The sequence below is a fragment of the Tauraco erythrolophus genome, chromosome 3 (assembly GCF_009769465.1).
Source record: "Tauraco erythrolophus isolate bTauEry1 chromosome 3, bTauEry1.pri, whole genome shotgun sequence".
In the NCBI taxonomy this organism is placed as follows: domain Eukaryota; kingdom Metazoa; phylum Chordata; class Aves; order Musophagiformes; family Musophagidae; genus Tauraco; species Tauraco erythrolophus.
In genome coordinates this window covers 96,750,678-96,766,479 of record NC_141467.1, presented here as the reverse complement: position 1 = coordinate 96,766,479, position 15,802 = coordinate 96,750,678, and the positions used below count along the sequence as shown (strand labels likewise).

General features: G+C 38.7%; 1 protein-coding gene across 1 annotated transcript in view; it reads right to left on the bottom strand.

Annotated features, from left to right (window-relative positions):
* The window catches only part of TG (thyroglobulin), a 162,969-nt gene that overhangs the window by 88,765 nt on the left and 58,402 nt on the right, over nt 1-15,802 (bottom strand). The window contains exons 30-35 of the mRNA XM_086609570.1: nt 14,870-15,007; nt 13,562-13,738; nt 12,453-12,564; nt 11,814-11,893; nt 9,832-9,975; nt 6,479-6,544 (exon numbers count right to left, since the gene is read on the bottom strand). Coding sequence (XP_086465696.1) covers nt 6,479-6,544; nt 9,832-9,975; nt 11,814-11,893; nt 12,453-12,564; nt 13,562-13,738; nt 14,870-15,007 — 717 coding nt within the window. The remainder of the gene's footprint in view (nt 1-6,478; nt 6,545-9,831; nt 9,976-11,813; nt 11,894-12,452; nt 12,565-13,561; nt 13,739-14,869; nt 15,008-15,802) is intronic.

Sequence of the window (15,802 nt, the reverse complement as noted above, 5' to 3'; positions counted from 1 at the left end):
GTAACAAATCAGATCTCTGGGTCCAGATGCCTAATTTATGTTTGAAAGAGAAATTCTGATCTTAATTCTGAAATTTTTGAGCCATATTTAATAGCCCTGACTAAAACCAAAAACATGCTCAAAAACATGGCTTTTTGAGCCATATTTAATAGCCCTGACTAAAACCAAAAACGTGCTCAGTTCTTTATACTCCTAGCATTCAGAGTTTTTTTCCCAATGAAGACTGCTAACCTGCCTGTATACCAACAATTTCCGAAAATAGCAAATCACCAACTCAGAGCTGACCTGCAGAAAATATACTCTTTCTAAGTTGCTTCTCATTTTTGTCCATCCACTGAGATTTGAATAATTCAAAACGAGTAATTTTCTTAAAACTGCTGCATAATAACTATAATGACATCTGAGACAAACATATCCCAAACAAACAAATGTGTTATTTATGGCCTTTAGCAGTGAGTTATCCTGCTATGCTGATGTTACATGCAAGCTTTCTGCCTCCTTCAGTAGTGCAAATTATAGTAAACGGTATAGTTATAGGATACTAAAAATGTACCAGATATTTATTCAGGTTTAAAATAAGCTGTTTTCAAAAGGCTAAAGTCTTCAAGTTTATAAACAAAATAAAAATCAAACTTAAGACCAAAGACAGAGTAATTCTACACCAGAGATCCAATATGTTGTATAGGCCATGGTAGACTTGTTCCCGAGGATGGATAAAATAGACTGTCTTTGTTTCACACCAAAGATCTCTCTGACATATCCTCAGCATTGTGGGAAAACAGGAAGACAAATGATACAATTAATCACCAAAGTCAGCTACATCAGCATCTGTACTACCATCAGCATCTCTGTTGAGAATGGAAATACTCCACGTGCTGAGTATAGGTATAGCCCGATGGAAAATTTATTCCCACGTCAGAAAATCTCATAGCCACTGCTCAGTTCTGCATCGAGGGAATGACCATAAATTATCAGGGCATCACAGGAGGCAGAAACGGGAAAGGCCTAACAGATCATTACATCCATATGCCTCCACGGTTTCTCAATTAATTACTTGATTTGGATAGAGTGAGAATGGAGCCCATATGATCCCTCTACACATTTCTGTATACAATCTACAGTCCCATGCAGAGACCACCATTTAAGGGCCATTGTCTTCTAGAAGTTGCCAAATCTAAGACAGATAGCCCTATCCTATATAAAACTGAGGAATCTGAAGACCCAAATGCTCATTAAAGTTTGGATAATTACTGTATACAATTCATAAATCTCAAAGTACAAAAGCAGAAGTTATATATCAGAGTTGCTCCTCCCTTCCACATGCACGGGAATATTTTCAGGCTCTCTAGTTTGCTTTCAGCACACATATTCCTTCTAAAAAGCCATGTAGCATGATTCATAGATTCTTTTGCTTCTTTTAGTCTCCATTGTAAAGACATTAAAGCTTCCACAGCCCAAACCTCTGTGCATAAACCATTTGAACAACAGCATTATACAACCGTAAAACAACAATATATAATTTCTCATAAAAAATCTTTCGTATCTTCCTATATCTTAAAGCTGGCTGCAGAAAGTTCCATCTGAAACCTTATTATGAGACCTGATTCTTTTTTCTTTTACGTAATATTCCTCCATATTCAGACAACTCAGAGGTGGTGCTCTTTAAATATCAGTGTAAGTAAACCAAGACTGCAGCGTGACATATGACCATTTTCAGCATGGGTATTCTTAAAATAACAGCTGTCCTCCCATCATTAAAGGTCACAGACCACACCTGAAACTCACCACAGATGGTTCCATACCCAGTGTCATCACAGCACGTTAACATCTTCAGGGGAAAAAATGCTCCAAACGTAGCAAGTTGGACTTTCCCACTCTGTTCAGGCTATTTATTTTTCAAGCATTATTTCTCAGGCAACAAAAACTATGGGAAAATCACAACAGACCAGCAGGAGCATGTGCTGCTCCGAGTAATAGATGTACAGAAGGCAAATAAAAGTATTCCTGTAGCTAAAGGTGAAAACCACACTCTCAGTTAAACGTACTACGGATTAGTGATGGAGATGACTTCCCTCTTGCTGTGTCTCTCCTGAGGCTGGCCTCGGGTCAGGAAGGGGTTTGGGTTTATTTTCAATTTCCCTTTTCAGCTTTTAAAGTTGCAGTGACTGCAACAGAATTCCCCTTTGCATACGGCGGGACTAACACAGCTGGACAGTCCCTTGCAGCCCCTGGCCTCAAGGAGTTCTACCTTCAGGCAGATACTAGGATAAAATAAATCATTCCATCTTTTCCTTGCTGACTTTGGACAGTTAAAGACTGTATACACAAGCTTTAAAAGAAAAGAAAAGAAAACAAAACAAAATTTAAAAAACAATGAGATTCTGAGTTTAAATAACACAGAAAATGAGGCAAATTAAGATCTGGTGACAGTCCAAAGAAAGACAATCTAGCTGTGGGAGAACTGGCTTCATTGTAGAACAAATGGACAAACAAAATAGTTTCAGGGCCATAACATTTTCCTTTAAAGAATATTCTCCAGCTTATTCAGGGAGAAAATGGAGAATCTTGACTGGTTTTTTGTGGTGTTTTTGTTTGGGTTGTTTTTGGTTTTTTTTTAATTAAAGAATGGCACCTTGACATCTCCAGGGCAGAATGGTTCTACTGGCTCTTCAGAGATGACCAAATCTGAAGTGATATCCTTCCAATAAGAGCAGAGATTAAGAGGAGAGATAACAATCTGGCCTCCTGCAAGATATCAAAGACTCCTCGAAATGCATCTTCTTACAACTACATAAGCTAGCTAGTCCAAGATGTGGCATCAGCTTGTAAATCTTGCTCTCCTGACCCCCTAAGGAAACACAGCAAAGGAGCTAACAGTCCTATTAATTTGAACTAGAAAAGCTGATGCATTTGTGAACATAAGAGAGAATATTGATTTTCCCAGAAGGCTAATTGTTAAAACAGCTTCCCCATACAATTGCTAGACAAAAGCCCTAGCCAGTTTTCAGGCAGAGCTGAAAGACAAGTTGATGGAAGACAGCTTGAGCCAAGATGCAAGTCTGCCCATTTTTCCAGCCTGTTGAGGTCCCTCTGAATGGCGGCACTCTCATCTGGTCTGTCAGCCACTCCTCCCAGTCTTCTATCTTCTGCAAACTCACTACAAGTGCACTCTGTCCCATTGCCCAGGTCATTATTCAAGATATTAAACAGTATTAGTCCCAGTATCAACTCTCCAGGTACACCAGTGGCTGGCCTCCAGCTGGATTACAACTCCATGCCCAGCAGTTCAGCCAGCGGTTAATCCACCTCACTGTTGACTTATCTAGACTTTACTTCATCAGTTTCTGTGAGGACGTTATGTGAGACAGCATCAACAGCCTTTCTGAAGTCAAGATAAACAACATCCACTGCTCTCCCCTCATCCACTTAGACAGTTGCCTGGTTGTAGAAGACTATCTGGTTAGTCAGGCGTGATTTTCTGCTTCATAAATCCATGCTGACTACTCCTAATCACCTTCTTGTACTTAACATATCTGGAAATGATTTCCAGGATCAGTTGATCTATTACATTCCTAGGGATCGAGCTGAGGCTGAGCAGCCTATAGTTCCCTGGATCTTCTTTCTTGCCCTTCTTGAAGACAGAGGTGACATTGCCCCAGGTCTCCTGCTCCATTCAGCAGCAGGCCACATCTTCTCTTTCTTTTGCTGCCCATGTACCTGCAGAAACCCTTCTTGTTGAGGCTTTTTCCACTGCTCTATGGTCCTACATGCTTCTATCTTCTCTATCAAGAAGAAAGATGCATAAAACAAGCAAAGCATCTACTTCCCACAAGACGGAAAATAAGTCTGCTGGTTTCGGTTTCTTCACAACATCTCGGGGCTAGAACACCATAGACTTGGAAAGGAGTCAGCACCCTGACTGCAAATGGAGGGAAGCAAAGCACTGGGCACCCTGTCCTGAGCATTGCAAATGGGCTGATTCGAAAATGAGGCAGTCAAATTAATTCAGTGTCTGTTAAAATATAGGCCTTAATTGTGGTTCAGTAAGCTCGGACTCTAGATTGGACATGACATCAATTTCACTAATTCACAGAACCTTCTGGTAAAGTATTCATATTTTAGTTTCTTTCTGATCTTTAGTTTTATGTATTTGTTTTCATAGAGAGAGAGACACATATGCTGACACGCGGACATCCCCGTATATAAACACACGCACAGCACTACCCTTTAAATAGTGATATCCTCTCACACTCACCATCTGATCACCACACAGGAGTCATAGTATCATTTTTTTTCCCCATTTACAAGCAATACCACAATCTAGCAAATTCGGTCACTGCCAGCTTTTCTTTGATGCCCAATTCTAAACCCATTGATCTTCTATAGCATATATTAGTACAACATATATAATCATAAAGAGTTTGAAAACGATACTTTTAAAAATTTTCAGAAGCCTCTGACAACTTGACAGAGATAGCAATCTGACCTAAAAAAACAGGCTGGTACTTTTATTATCAAAATGAGGCAGAACATAAGAAGGACAGATGGTGTCCAGTTGCATTTTGAATGCGTTACTGCACACACTGGTGTTAGAGACTCAGAGAGGATATGAGTGCTAATTTGACATCCAGGCTAGTTGTGCTCTTTGTAATTCAGTGACTTCTCTTGACTGCTGTCCTCAGGACAACAACTCCAATCCATAATCCTGCCTCCTTGTGGGAGGCTATGCTCACTTGGGTGGTTAACCAGACTTTTGCAAGTCAGAGACTTCCCTAGTTGCTCTGCATTTGGAAAGATGACCTGGAAATGGGTGTGATGGATCAACATAAGTACTAAGGGTAAGGTGAGCACCTTGCTTGTTGTGGCCAAGTTCTAGGAAGTCTTTAGAGTAGAAAATAATTGACAGATAGAAAGGCCTAATTTCCTTAAGCGCTGCTTAGGTCACTGATTTCCCTAGATTTAAGAAAACAAGAAAAACAGAAAGAGAAAATGACAAAATTACTACAAAGCTTCACACTGGAAGGAAGAAACCTTTAGTAAAATCAGTTTTCTACATCCCATGGGAAAAACATTTTTCAAAGGAGTTGAATTGCCCCATCTACACATTACCCCACTATCTCTTTCCAGCATTTTACACAAAAAATATTTCTGCTTACCTATAAAGATAGGAGTTTTCCTTCTAGTACATTAAAACAATCATTATAAAAGCACAAATTCTAATAATAATACAAGTTGTTTGAACATGATCATGACGAGTGGTCATAGACATGATGATGAAACAGTTAGTAATAAATTCCGAACTCAATACCAAATATTAACCATCTCCTGCAAGCCCAGTTGCATATGGTTTAAGAAAAGACAGGTACAAAAAGATCAAGAAATTTGCTCGGAAATTTGCTCAACCTGAGGGTTAAATTGAGTTATCTAATGACTAGTCAACCTGCTTCCTTTCCGTTACACACAGCATTTAGCAGATACACTGTGTATTTCTGGAAAGGACACATCAGGGAAGCCTGTAGCTGTTGACAATTTGCATATATTTTTAGATGGCAATACACATAAAGCCCTGAAAGAGAGCGGTTAAGTTTCGTTTATTGACAGGATCCACCCACTTTTAAAATAACACGTGAGTACCATAAGATTAATTTACTGCAAGACTGAAGTAAATTTTTCTTCCTGATGCAAAACAGATGGTGTCATAGCAAGTTACAGCATCTCTTCAAAAGTGGGATCCAACACACATCTCAAATATTATATTTCTTCTAATCCAGTTCTGAATAATCTTTGAGATAATATTCCCACCCTTGAAGGAATCCACAAACATGGACTAAAGGCAGTACAGTTTATCATTCTTCTGTATCACCAATTATAAAGCAGTATAAAACTTGCATTAATTTCTGGAGGAATTGTCCCTTTCATCATATTTTTGGGGGAAAACTAGACTTGATAAATTTGACTTTGCATCTCTGCGACAATTTTTTGCATCCATTTGAAAACACATTGTCACTCCTCGCGTTCAGCATTACTGACAGAAACTGCTGGTGATTTGTCGAATTTGACATCCCTTGCCATCCTGGCAAGCACCAGATGCCACAAGAAAGGTGCTAGAAACTCCACAATAGTAGACAAATATGCAATAAACAGCTTTTGAGGGGGCTACCCTTTCCAGAGCTTTTCTTTGTCAGCCACTGCACTTCAAGTATGAAGTTATATCTATTGAAAGTGATGTGACATCCACACTTAAAAATGACAAATTTCTTCATCAAACCTGCCAAATATTTTGCCTCAGTGACCTCTTGTGGCAGTGAGTTTGAGAGATATTAGGCCAGCATTGTGGATGACAACAATTCTTCCATTTAAATTATACACAAATAATAAAAATGAGTAAACAACTGAATGAGTAAACTCATGGGGAACATAACCATTTCACTATAGTGTGATCTTTTAGCAATTTAGCTTAATACATGAATACACTTACCACTTTCTGGCCTGAAAGGTAAACTAACAGACGGACACAGGTTAGGCATGGTGTTTTTCAAGTCAGCTAAAAGCAGAAAAAAACCAAAACATTTTAAAACAATTACACTGGAAGGTTTAAATTGTAATCAGCACCTCAATATTTTCAGCATTACTTCTGGGATCTGAATCTTGTATCTTCTCACTACAACCATCAAGAGTAAGGATGTGAGGCTGCTTTGCTATCTAACCATTTTGGGCTTGTCCATGAAACCAGACTTCCCTAATTTTCCATATTTATAAACATTCCTAAAAACACTTTTCAAAACTCAGCTATTTATATACAACTCATTTCAGTAGTTCTGAGGTTTTATCCATGTCCATCTCTGTATTTGGTTTTCTGCACACAAGAGACATAAGATTTTCTCTGCTTCCTGAGCAGCAAACTGGAATTTCTCAAAAGCAGAATTAGGAGCAAGTCAGTTTCCAGCAGGAAGCTTTTAAAATTAAAATTCAAATAATCATTCATTTTCCGCACATGAAACTTCGCATTTACTAACATTTCCCTGAAACATTTTGCCATTTTAAATAACAAATAACAAGTTTCCCCTGTGCAGTCATATTTTGTAAAACACTTTGGCTAATCAAATCAGTTATAAACTCTCTACCGAGACAAAATAAACCGCCGTCCCTACAGAAGCTGAAGTACATCAGATTTTCTGTTTGCTTCTTTGTACTTTCCGTGCATGTAACCATTAGATATTTCTTCAAACTCAGGAGTTTCGTCATTCACTTTGACAGAAGCCAACACTGGGGCTATCCAGATCTCTCCTTAAAATGCTGCTATTTTTTACTCATTGGCTGAGCTGCAGTCATGACTAGACACATGAAGCCAAATTGCTCAAGAGCAGAGCTGTGCAGGCAAACAGCTCACACCTCAACTTGACATATTATGAAACGCGGAGACACAAGTATCTTCCCACAGCAGAAGACTGTGGACTAAAACCAAAGACTCCGCTTCATGCTAACGTCCCACTGTCTACAGTAAATTCTTCCTTCAGATTTCACTCATTTTCCCTTTTAGCCTCAGAGCTTTCTTGTTTCTCTTCCTGGTTCCCAGATCCCCAACACAGCAGCACAACTGATACAAATTTTTGTCTGCAAATATCTCACTTTGCATAAACATCTGTGCCTTGCTGTGTGTTATGGTGGAAACACATCTGAAGCTTCCTCACTACATAAGGAAATGTCATCATCTCTCCTAACACTCCTCTCTTTGCATACACCCCAGGCTCCTTTTCATCATCCTTCTGTCTGTGAAGCCAGGAGCATCCTTTATTTTAAGTTGGTTCTTTGCCAATGAAAGGAAAAACAATTCCAAGAAGTGGAAGTGTATCTATGCCTCCGTTGTCTCCACTTTGCCATTCTACTGTTCTTCATTCTTACCCCTGGTCACCTCTCAGCTCTGCCTGCCCACAGGCTCCTGCCGTTGCTTACGTTACTAAGGTTGTTGTTCCCTTCCTCTCAGTGCTAAACACTCAGCCAATCCCTTCCCAAGCCCACACCAAGGATCTGGGAAACCCTACAAGGGTCTGTGATGCCTCCTCAACTCCATGCTGTCTCCCCTTTAACAAGGGTTGCCCCACTGGGGGACGAAATGGATGTCTAGAGGGCAGAGTGCCAGCGTAGGACTAGGAAAAGCTCAAGGTCAGGTTCGTATTTCAGACACTTCCAGTGTGAATGAGGGTTTTCTTTAAGTTTACCAACACTGTAAAATGCAGTGTATTGCCAGGATATCTGATTTAGCTCTACACAACTTTAACTGGATTATCTTTATATCACATGCACTGGACAGTATATATCCACACTCCATGCCTCCCCTCTCTACTCAGGTATCAGTCCTTCTCTTCTCTGCAAGAACTAAGGGAGTTTAAAAGAAGGAAAAAGCATTCCTTATTGATTTTCTTTCTCTTATTCCGTCAACATCACTAGATCTGCCCTCATGGGGTCTCGCTGCTTTCAGTGGAGTTCAACAAGTTCTGCCCATTTAGATTCAATAACAAGCTATTCTCCCATAAAGGGAGATAGTCAGACAGGTGTTCACTTTCCTTAGTGTTTCAGTTATGTTAAATCAAAGCTTAACAAAGTAGAACTAGAACTGTTCATGAGGAATGTGACAAATGACAAACCCATTGAAATTGTTCAACAAAGTCAAGGAGCCTTTTGGTTTGCTACGGAAAAGAAAATTCACTTTGACTAGATCTGGTTTTGATTCCTCTAGAGAAAATAACCTAACCTCTCATAACTTCTCTTCTGTTTAAACACATGATGGCTTCTTACTGCTTGAAGAATACAGTGCTACCTTGGAATGTGGTCTTGGCCCTTTCTTTATCAAAAAAGTCAAAAGTTAATTTTAAATTCCATAACAAAATGAAAAATTTTAAAGTTATGCATCCACACACACTGTTAAACCACAAGTCAATCAGTGAATCATAGAATCATAGAATGGTTAGGGTTGGAAAGGATCTCAAAGATCATCTAGTTCCAACCACCCTGCCATGGGCAGGGAAACCCTCCACTACACCAGGTTGCCCAAAGCCTCATCCAACCTGGCCTTGAACACTTCCAGGGATGGGGCATCTACAACTTCTCTGGGCAACCTGTTCCAGTGCCTCACCACCCTCAGTGTAAAAAATTTCTTCCTTAGATCTAATCTAAATCTACCCTCTTTCAGTTTAAAGCCATTGCCCCTTCTGCTGTCACTACGGGCCCTCGTAAAAAGTCTCTCTCCAGCTTTCCTGTAGGCCCCCTTTAAGTACTGGAAGGCTGCAATAAGATCATCCCGGAGCCTTCTCTTCTCCAGGCTGAACAGCCCCAACTCTCTCAGTCTGTCTTCATAGGAGAGGTGCTCCAGCCCTTGGATCATCTTCGTGGCCCTCCTCTGGACTCAATCCAGCAGCTCCATGTCCTTTTTGTGCTGGGGAATCCAGAGGTGAACGCAGTATTCCAGGTGGGGTCTCATGAGAGCAGAGTAGAGGGGCAGAATCACCTCCCTCGAGAAACAAAGAATGATGTCCTGAGCAGGACTGTGCAGTGAGTTAAAATATATTTGGATTCTGACATTGGCTGTAAGTCTTCCATACCACCTAAGTAATTAAATTACACCTCTTTGAGGTATTTCTATTCTTTTTCTATCAAAATGGAGACTAAATTGCACCTTTCTTCCCCTTGCACATACTTGTCAGCTTTGTATATTTGTGATCCTTGCAAATCAGTCCTCCATCTGAAAGTTGAAGCTTCCATATGTCAAAGCTAAATATTAAGTTTCAACACACAGAAACCAGTTAGAAAAGCCATGTGCCCTGCATCACTTACCAGGCTTTTCATACCAGCCAAACGGGTGTATTCTGGCTTCAGCATCTGGTGAACTACAATTTGAAACTTGCCAAGCACTTCTTGTTTCCTCAGCACATGTCTGGATTCCCAGGCTGTTCAAAGTCAGGCACACAATCTTTCCACCTGCCAGGGAAATATATGGTTTTAGCAATAATGAGGAAAATTTTCCTCTTCTAGACAGTATTTTGAGGAAAGTGAATACAGGATGGTTGTACTGAGTGTTAAGAGGAATTCCACTGACTTAGAAATCAAAGGAGGGAAATAGCTGAAATGGGCCAAGTTTTACTGTTGTTGAAAATACTGTTGAAAAATCACAATTCATTCAATGTGAGGGAAGGTGAGTAACCAACATCGTAACCCATTAAAGTCACTAGGAGTATTTCCACTGAGCAAAGATCAGGACCTCTTTTTTGAGCAAGGAGCCCCCCCCCTGGTTATTGCAATCCTGGAAATTAAAAATCTGCATGTATGTTGAAACACAGCCCCTACTTACATCAAGATAAAAATTCTGCCTTTCAAACACCTAGTACAAATGTTTCTATACCTGAAAAAAATGGAGGGTTTGAAACACAGCTAGGAGTTTCATTGAAGATTTATCCTAGCTCATGTGAAAATCACTACTGAACATTCTCTTGACCATATGAATGCCAGGACTGGACATCTGAAACACCACAGATAATAAATATTAATCAGATAAATCAAGAGGTGTCAGTTTTGCATGTTCAGTGCTTTAAAATCCTTAACTTATTTTAGAACTACTTAAAGAAACTTAAAGTCATGTTCAGTTAAGATTTCAAATTTCACATGGTCACATGAAGGTATGAAAACCATCAACTATTTTTGATTTGGGCAGTAACTCCAATCTAAACTACATTGAATTAATTTTCCAAGCTACTCATTTTTGACTGAGTGAAAATTTTGTCTGCTCAACAAAAAAGGGAATTAAAAATACATATTTACAAACTGTTGCAAATTCTCAAATGAATTGTACAACCAGCACATCTTAATGGCCTCAGGAAGAGTTGATTAGCACATGACACTTCTGAAAACAAGGCTAGCCATTTTAGTGGCCTAAATCTAAATTTGGAATAAAATATTAAAAACTATTTCATTGACTTGACCTGGATGGCATTCAATTTTAAAACATCTACTAAAGACTTTCTTTTAAACAGAGCACTTTCTTTACAGCCAGAGGAGAGAAAGAAAAGCATCTCCAGAACAGGATTCAGTCAATCATAGCTCTTAATGACCCTATAGTTGTGTCTATACATCTCTCTGCTGACTACAGAGGGAGCTTAGGGTTGACAACACCTCTTAACTTAGCCATCTCCAGTGAGATGATTTCCTCAGACTAATAGAAATGCTACTTGAGATGTCTTCAGTAGCTAAAATATTAAAGAGGAGAAGATAGGCAATCTCTATCCCCAATCAATCTTCCTCAAGCAGAAGACTAAAATTTGGGAGCAGAGAAGTTCAGATATCCAAGAAAGCCAAAAGGCTAAGCTGCCCCAAAGTATCCACAGACATTATGTGTTTAACATGCATTTAATTTCAGTAATATTTAGGCTTCTAAGTCCCTTAGGCTTTAAATATCAAACAAACAAACAAAAACAAACAACAAAAAAATCGCAAAAAGAAGTCAACCAACGTTTTCAAAGAGAGGTTGGTAAATGAAAAGTGAAAGTTTCCTGGAGTTTTATCAGTTTGAATTTCATGCTCTTGGAACTGCAGTCTCTTAGTGACTCATTCTCGTGAAGTTTTCTTAATAACTCCTGAGATGTGGAGTAAGTCATTGGGCTAAACTTCTAGAAATGGTTACTATTACTCAACAAGGTGCTAAAGAGAGTTGCATAAGATCTGCAAGGGCTTTCAAAGTGCCCTTCACAGCAAAAGAACGGTAAAATTTGTAACAATGAAGGAAGACTGAAATTATTTAAAAAATAAAAATACTGAAAAAATACCTGATAGCTGCGAGTCATTAAAAAAGCCAAATCCCGTGCAACAGGGGTCAGCATCACACCAACGCTCACACTCAAAAAAGCTGGGAAAGAAAAAACATCATTATTTTTATTATCAGCAGTGATCTGTCTCTGCCATGGAGAAGGGAAGAGAGGATACTGCACAGGGGAGAGACATCAAGAACCTGTAGAGATGCCTTTCACAATAAGATCACCTCATGGTTCTTCATACTGCATAGACACTTCCATACATTTTCCATTTATAGATCAAATTACTTTCTATCAGTACACATCTACCAGACTACATCTAATAATTTAGATGAGTATTTTGATGTCTGTCCTAAAAATACCAGCTTACATTAAGCTGGTGTATTATTGCCAAGAGATTTAGCTGGCCAATCAGCAATTTAATAGCAGTATAAGTAATAATTCACATATCTATAATTACTAATTATATACATAATTATTTATAACTCAATTATAAATCTCCTTTAAATCATATGCTTTTTTCTTTGTTAAATATTCTCAAATAATGCTTTTCTTGTGTCAATACATCTGATCCCCTTCATCTGTATAACAGGGCCTTGGTATTCCAGGCATGTTTAAACTTCCAGTAAAAACAAAGGAACAGTCATGTCCTACCCATCTGAAACAGATTTTCCGCTCATGTCAGTCTTATTCCTCACTGAGATCCCAGTTACTTTCTGGAATGGTATACGCGTATAGAAGCTCTTCACGGAACTTTTTAGAGTGACTGGAAGGAAAAAGAGAAAAAAATTGGGAAAAAATCATCTTAACCTTATAATTTACGTATGCTGGTCAAGTAATCACATGGTTGGGGTAAAGTTTGTTTCTATGTTTATGTTATGTAAAGTTTATGTTTCTTAGTAGCTTGATCCATCAAAATTTTTACATTATCACAGTAAATTTTGGACAATTAAGCCTGAAGATGAACAAAATTCCAGTAAGTGAAGGCTCTAAAAACTTAGCAAAGTATATCACCAAGGAAAGATTTCCAACCCAGGGTTTCTGTTTCTGAGACTCGTATTGGTGTTACTCCTTCTTCAAGGTCCAAATACTGGGTGACAACTCCAGATTGGAAGACTCCAGTGTACTCATGCATTAGTTAACTTGTGCTGCACTTTGAAATCCCCCAAAAGACATAATTTAATAGTTTAGTTCAGTGAACCTCTACATTTTTTGCAGCAAAACTGTAGGTTCCTGTACAGTGATAACAGGCTTGTTTGTCTAGTTTTCACAAGAGCCCTATGAGAAAATAATGAAACTTCCGAAGCATTGAAAGAGTAGAGGTTAAAATCCATGTTTATAACTGAGGATTTGCTAAAAAATAATTAAAAAAAAATACACTCAACGACTTTCAATTTTTATATTGCTTAACTACCATGGAAATTTTAATGTTTGAAAATGGGATTGGTGACATCTCAATGACTTTTGCATTTCACCTACATTATAAAAAGATCTAAGACCTGGTATACAAATTATTTGAGCTACCCTTGGCCTCTCTGAATTGGGAATAACTGAGGTGGAGAATGGAACTCATGGTTAATATCTTTCCATTCTGAATTGAAAATGAAAAACCATATGCAGAACAGCCTGACCTTCCCTTGCCCCATCACATCCCAGGACTCATTCATACATTCAGACTTTTTATCTCAGAATTAAGAGCCAAAATACCAGCTTGCATTATCAGGGTTAGAGCACATGTTATACATCCGATTCCCAAAACTTGCCTATTTTACGATACAATGTCTGTGGTTGCCAGGGTAGCACAGTCCGACAGTTTTCTGGAATTTGATCGATGCTGCCATCACAAATCTGTGCCTCTGGATAGAGGGTGCACACAAAGTGTATGTCTGTGGCATTTTGAAGATCTGCCATTCTACAAAACTCATCTTCTTGTGCACAACCTAGGAAGCAAAGTCACTGAGTTACATACACACAAGGGTTTCTTCCCCTCTCTATTCCTCTTTATGACTTCAGCACACTTAAAGCTACCCATCAGCAAACAACTAAAAGTGAGAATGCCAAAATTATTCATTATTATGGCGCAAGAGAAACTGTGGCAAATTCTGTTTCTAGTGACACTGAAAGGAAGGTTTACCTGGGGAGCACAGAAAAGGAGCTACACCACAGCTGTTGGAAAGATACATTCCCCAGCTGTGACAAGCATTACCCTAGTGTATTGGCGTCACTCTAACATTGTGATTCATAAAGACCTCTCTCATTTTTTTTTAATAAATTTGACATATTATCTGTATATAAAATAAGCCTGCATTAGTTGTGGATCTCTTACTTTAAAGAATAAAAAGGACAATGAAATCAAACATTTTCTACAAAGTCTTAGGAAGTTTTTGCAAAAAATATTTCTGAAGTGTTCATACATTGTACAGAAATATAAATAACTTTTCCAGAATCAACCGTTCAAGCATCTGCTTGGAGTTATCTGCACTGAAACTTGCCCCAGGGCAATAATGCACCTTCAGATGAGAAACAAAGCAGTCAAACCCATTTCTTAATCACTGTGGCAATGGCTTCTGTAATATGCATGTCAATGTTTCATTTTAAACAAGCGTAGCTCTACTGACATCTTAGAGTGATGTTTGTGCACTGTTTAGTACTCTTGGTCCTGTCTTCCTGGTAGTCAGAGCTCGAAACTCTTCATTTATCACATCCAACTATACTTTATCATTAACCTCAAATATCTGTATTTTACCTTCTTTTTTTACTGTTATGTCATCTAGCTATTTGGAGGGGTACATTTCAAGGACAGCAGAGTATTGCCTTAGCTGTATCTTCTACTTCTTTTGCCCATAACAGGGACATCCCGATGATGGATGATGGGTATACTTTCTACCACATTAGACAAAGATTGTAAGGAAGAAACAAGTGACCCTCCAGCAACTTCCATGAAAATTTTGTGAGTTTTCCCCAAAGAATCTCTAAGTCTAGAGTTTCTACTCATTGAGATTGTAATACCTATTAAAAGATTTTAATCAATTATTATTCCCTACAGAATAACAGTCTCCAAGATGTCTTACGTGTGAGACACCAAAGAACAGCTTCCTCTGCTGAGTACTTCTGCCTGAAGACCCAGTACTGCTGGTAAGGGAGAGAATAGTTCTGGTCACTTCGTATCCGGCTGTTGTCCATTAGGTAGAAAAGATCCTTTGTGGAATCTGAGACGAACAAACAAACAAACTGCTCAAACTCACAAAAAAACTTAACTATGATCTGGAATAAGTTCAGTTTACTTATATATAAAATTCTGCCTTTCACAATAAAACAGCTGCAAGTATTTTGTAGGGCTACCATACACCAAAGGCTGCTTTTAATAACGGAATTGTTCTCCCACAGTCATTGATGCCTGTGTAGGCAGTGCCTCCTCACCGAGCTGCACTGCACAACACAGCGTTGTTAGTCTATTTCCACCACCCAAAAACTAGATGAAAACCACATATCCTAGAAATAAGATGGTTCTCTCTACTCTGTCATGCAACACATCATCCTAACAGTGAAGTATGATGCCTCAGAGGATGTTTACAATACCTTAAGCAATCTAGTTTTATTAATCCAAAATATAGCAGTTTCCTTATATTCCCCTTGAGAAGTTTTACACCTCTCAATGTTAAAAGTTTCCTTAACAAGCTTAATACCTACTTCAGTCATTTAAACTTATTTCTCCTAGTTTATTCTCCCACAGATCAGATTAGATAACTCCTTTCTGTCTCTTTTCTGTGATCTCTAGACATGTATGCAATGTTTTACACCTGCTGAGCTCCCTCTGAAGCAATCAATCACAACTATTTCAGGCTGTTTTCAAATCAATCCCTTTAAATAAGGGTCCAATACTGAAAGAAATGGACACTCTTCACTGATCTCTTACAAATTTCTTCAAAAACACCTTTTTATTTATCAAATGCCATCAGCAGGTGTCATCGCCAGTTACTCCAACATTATGAGAGATTCTGTTG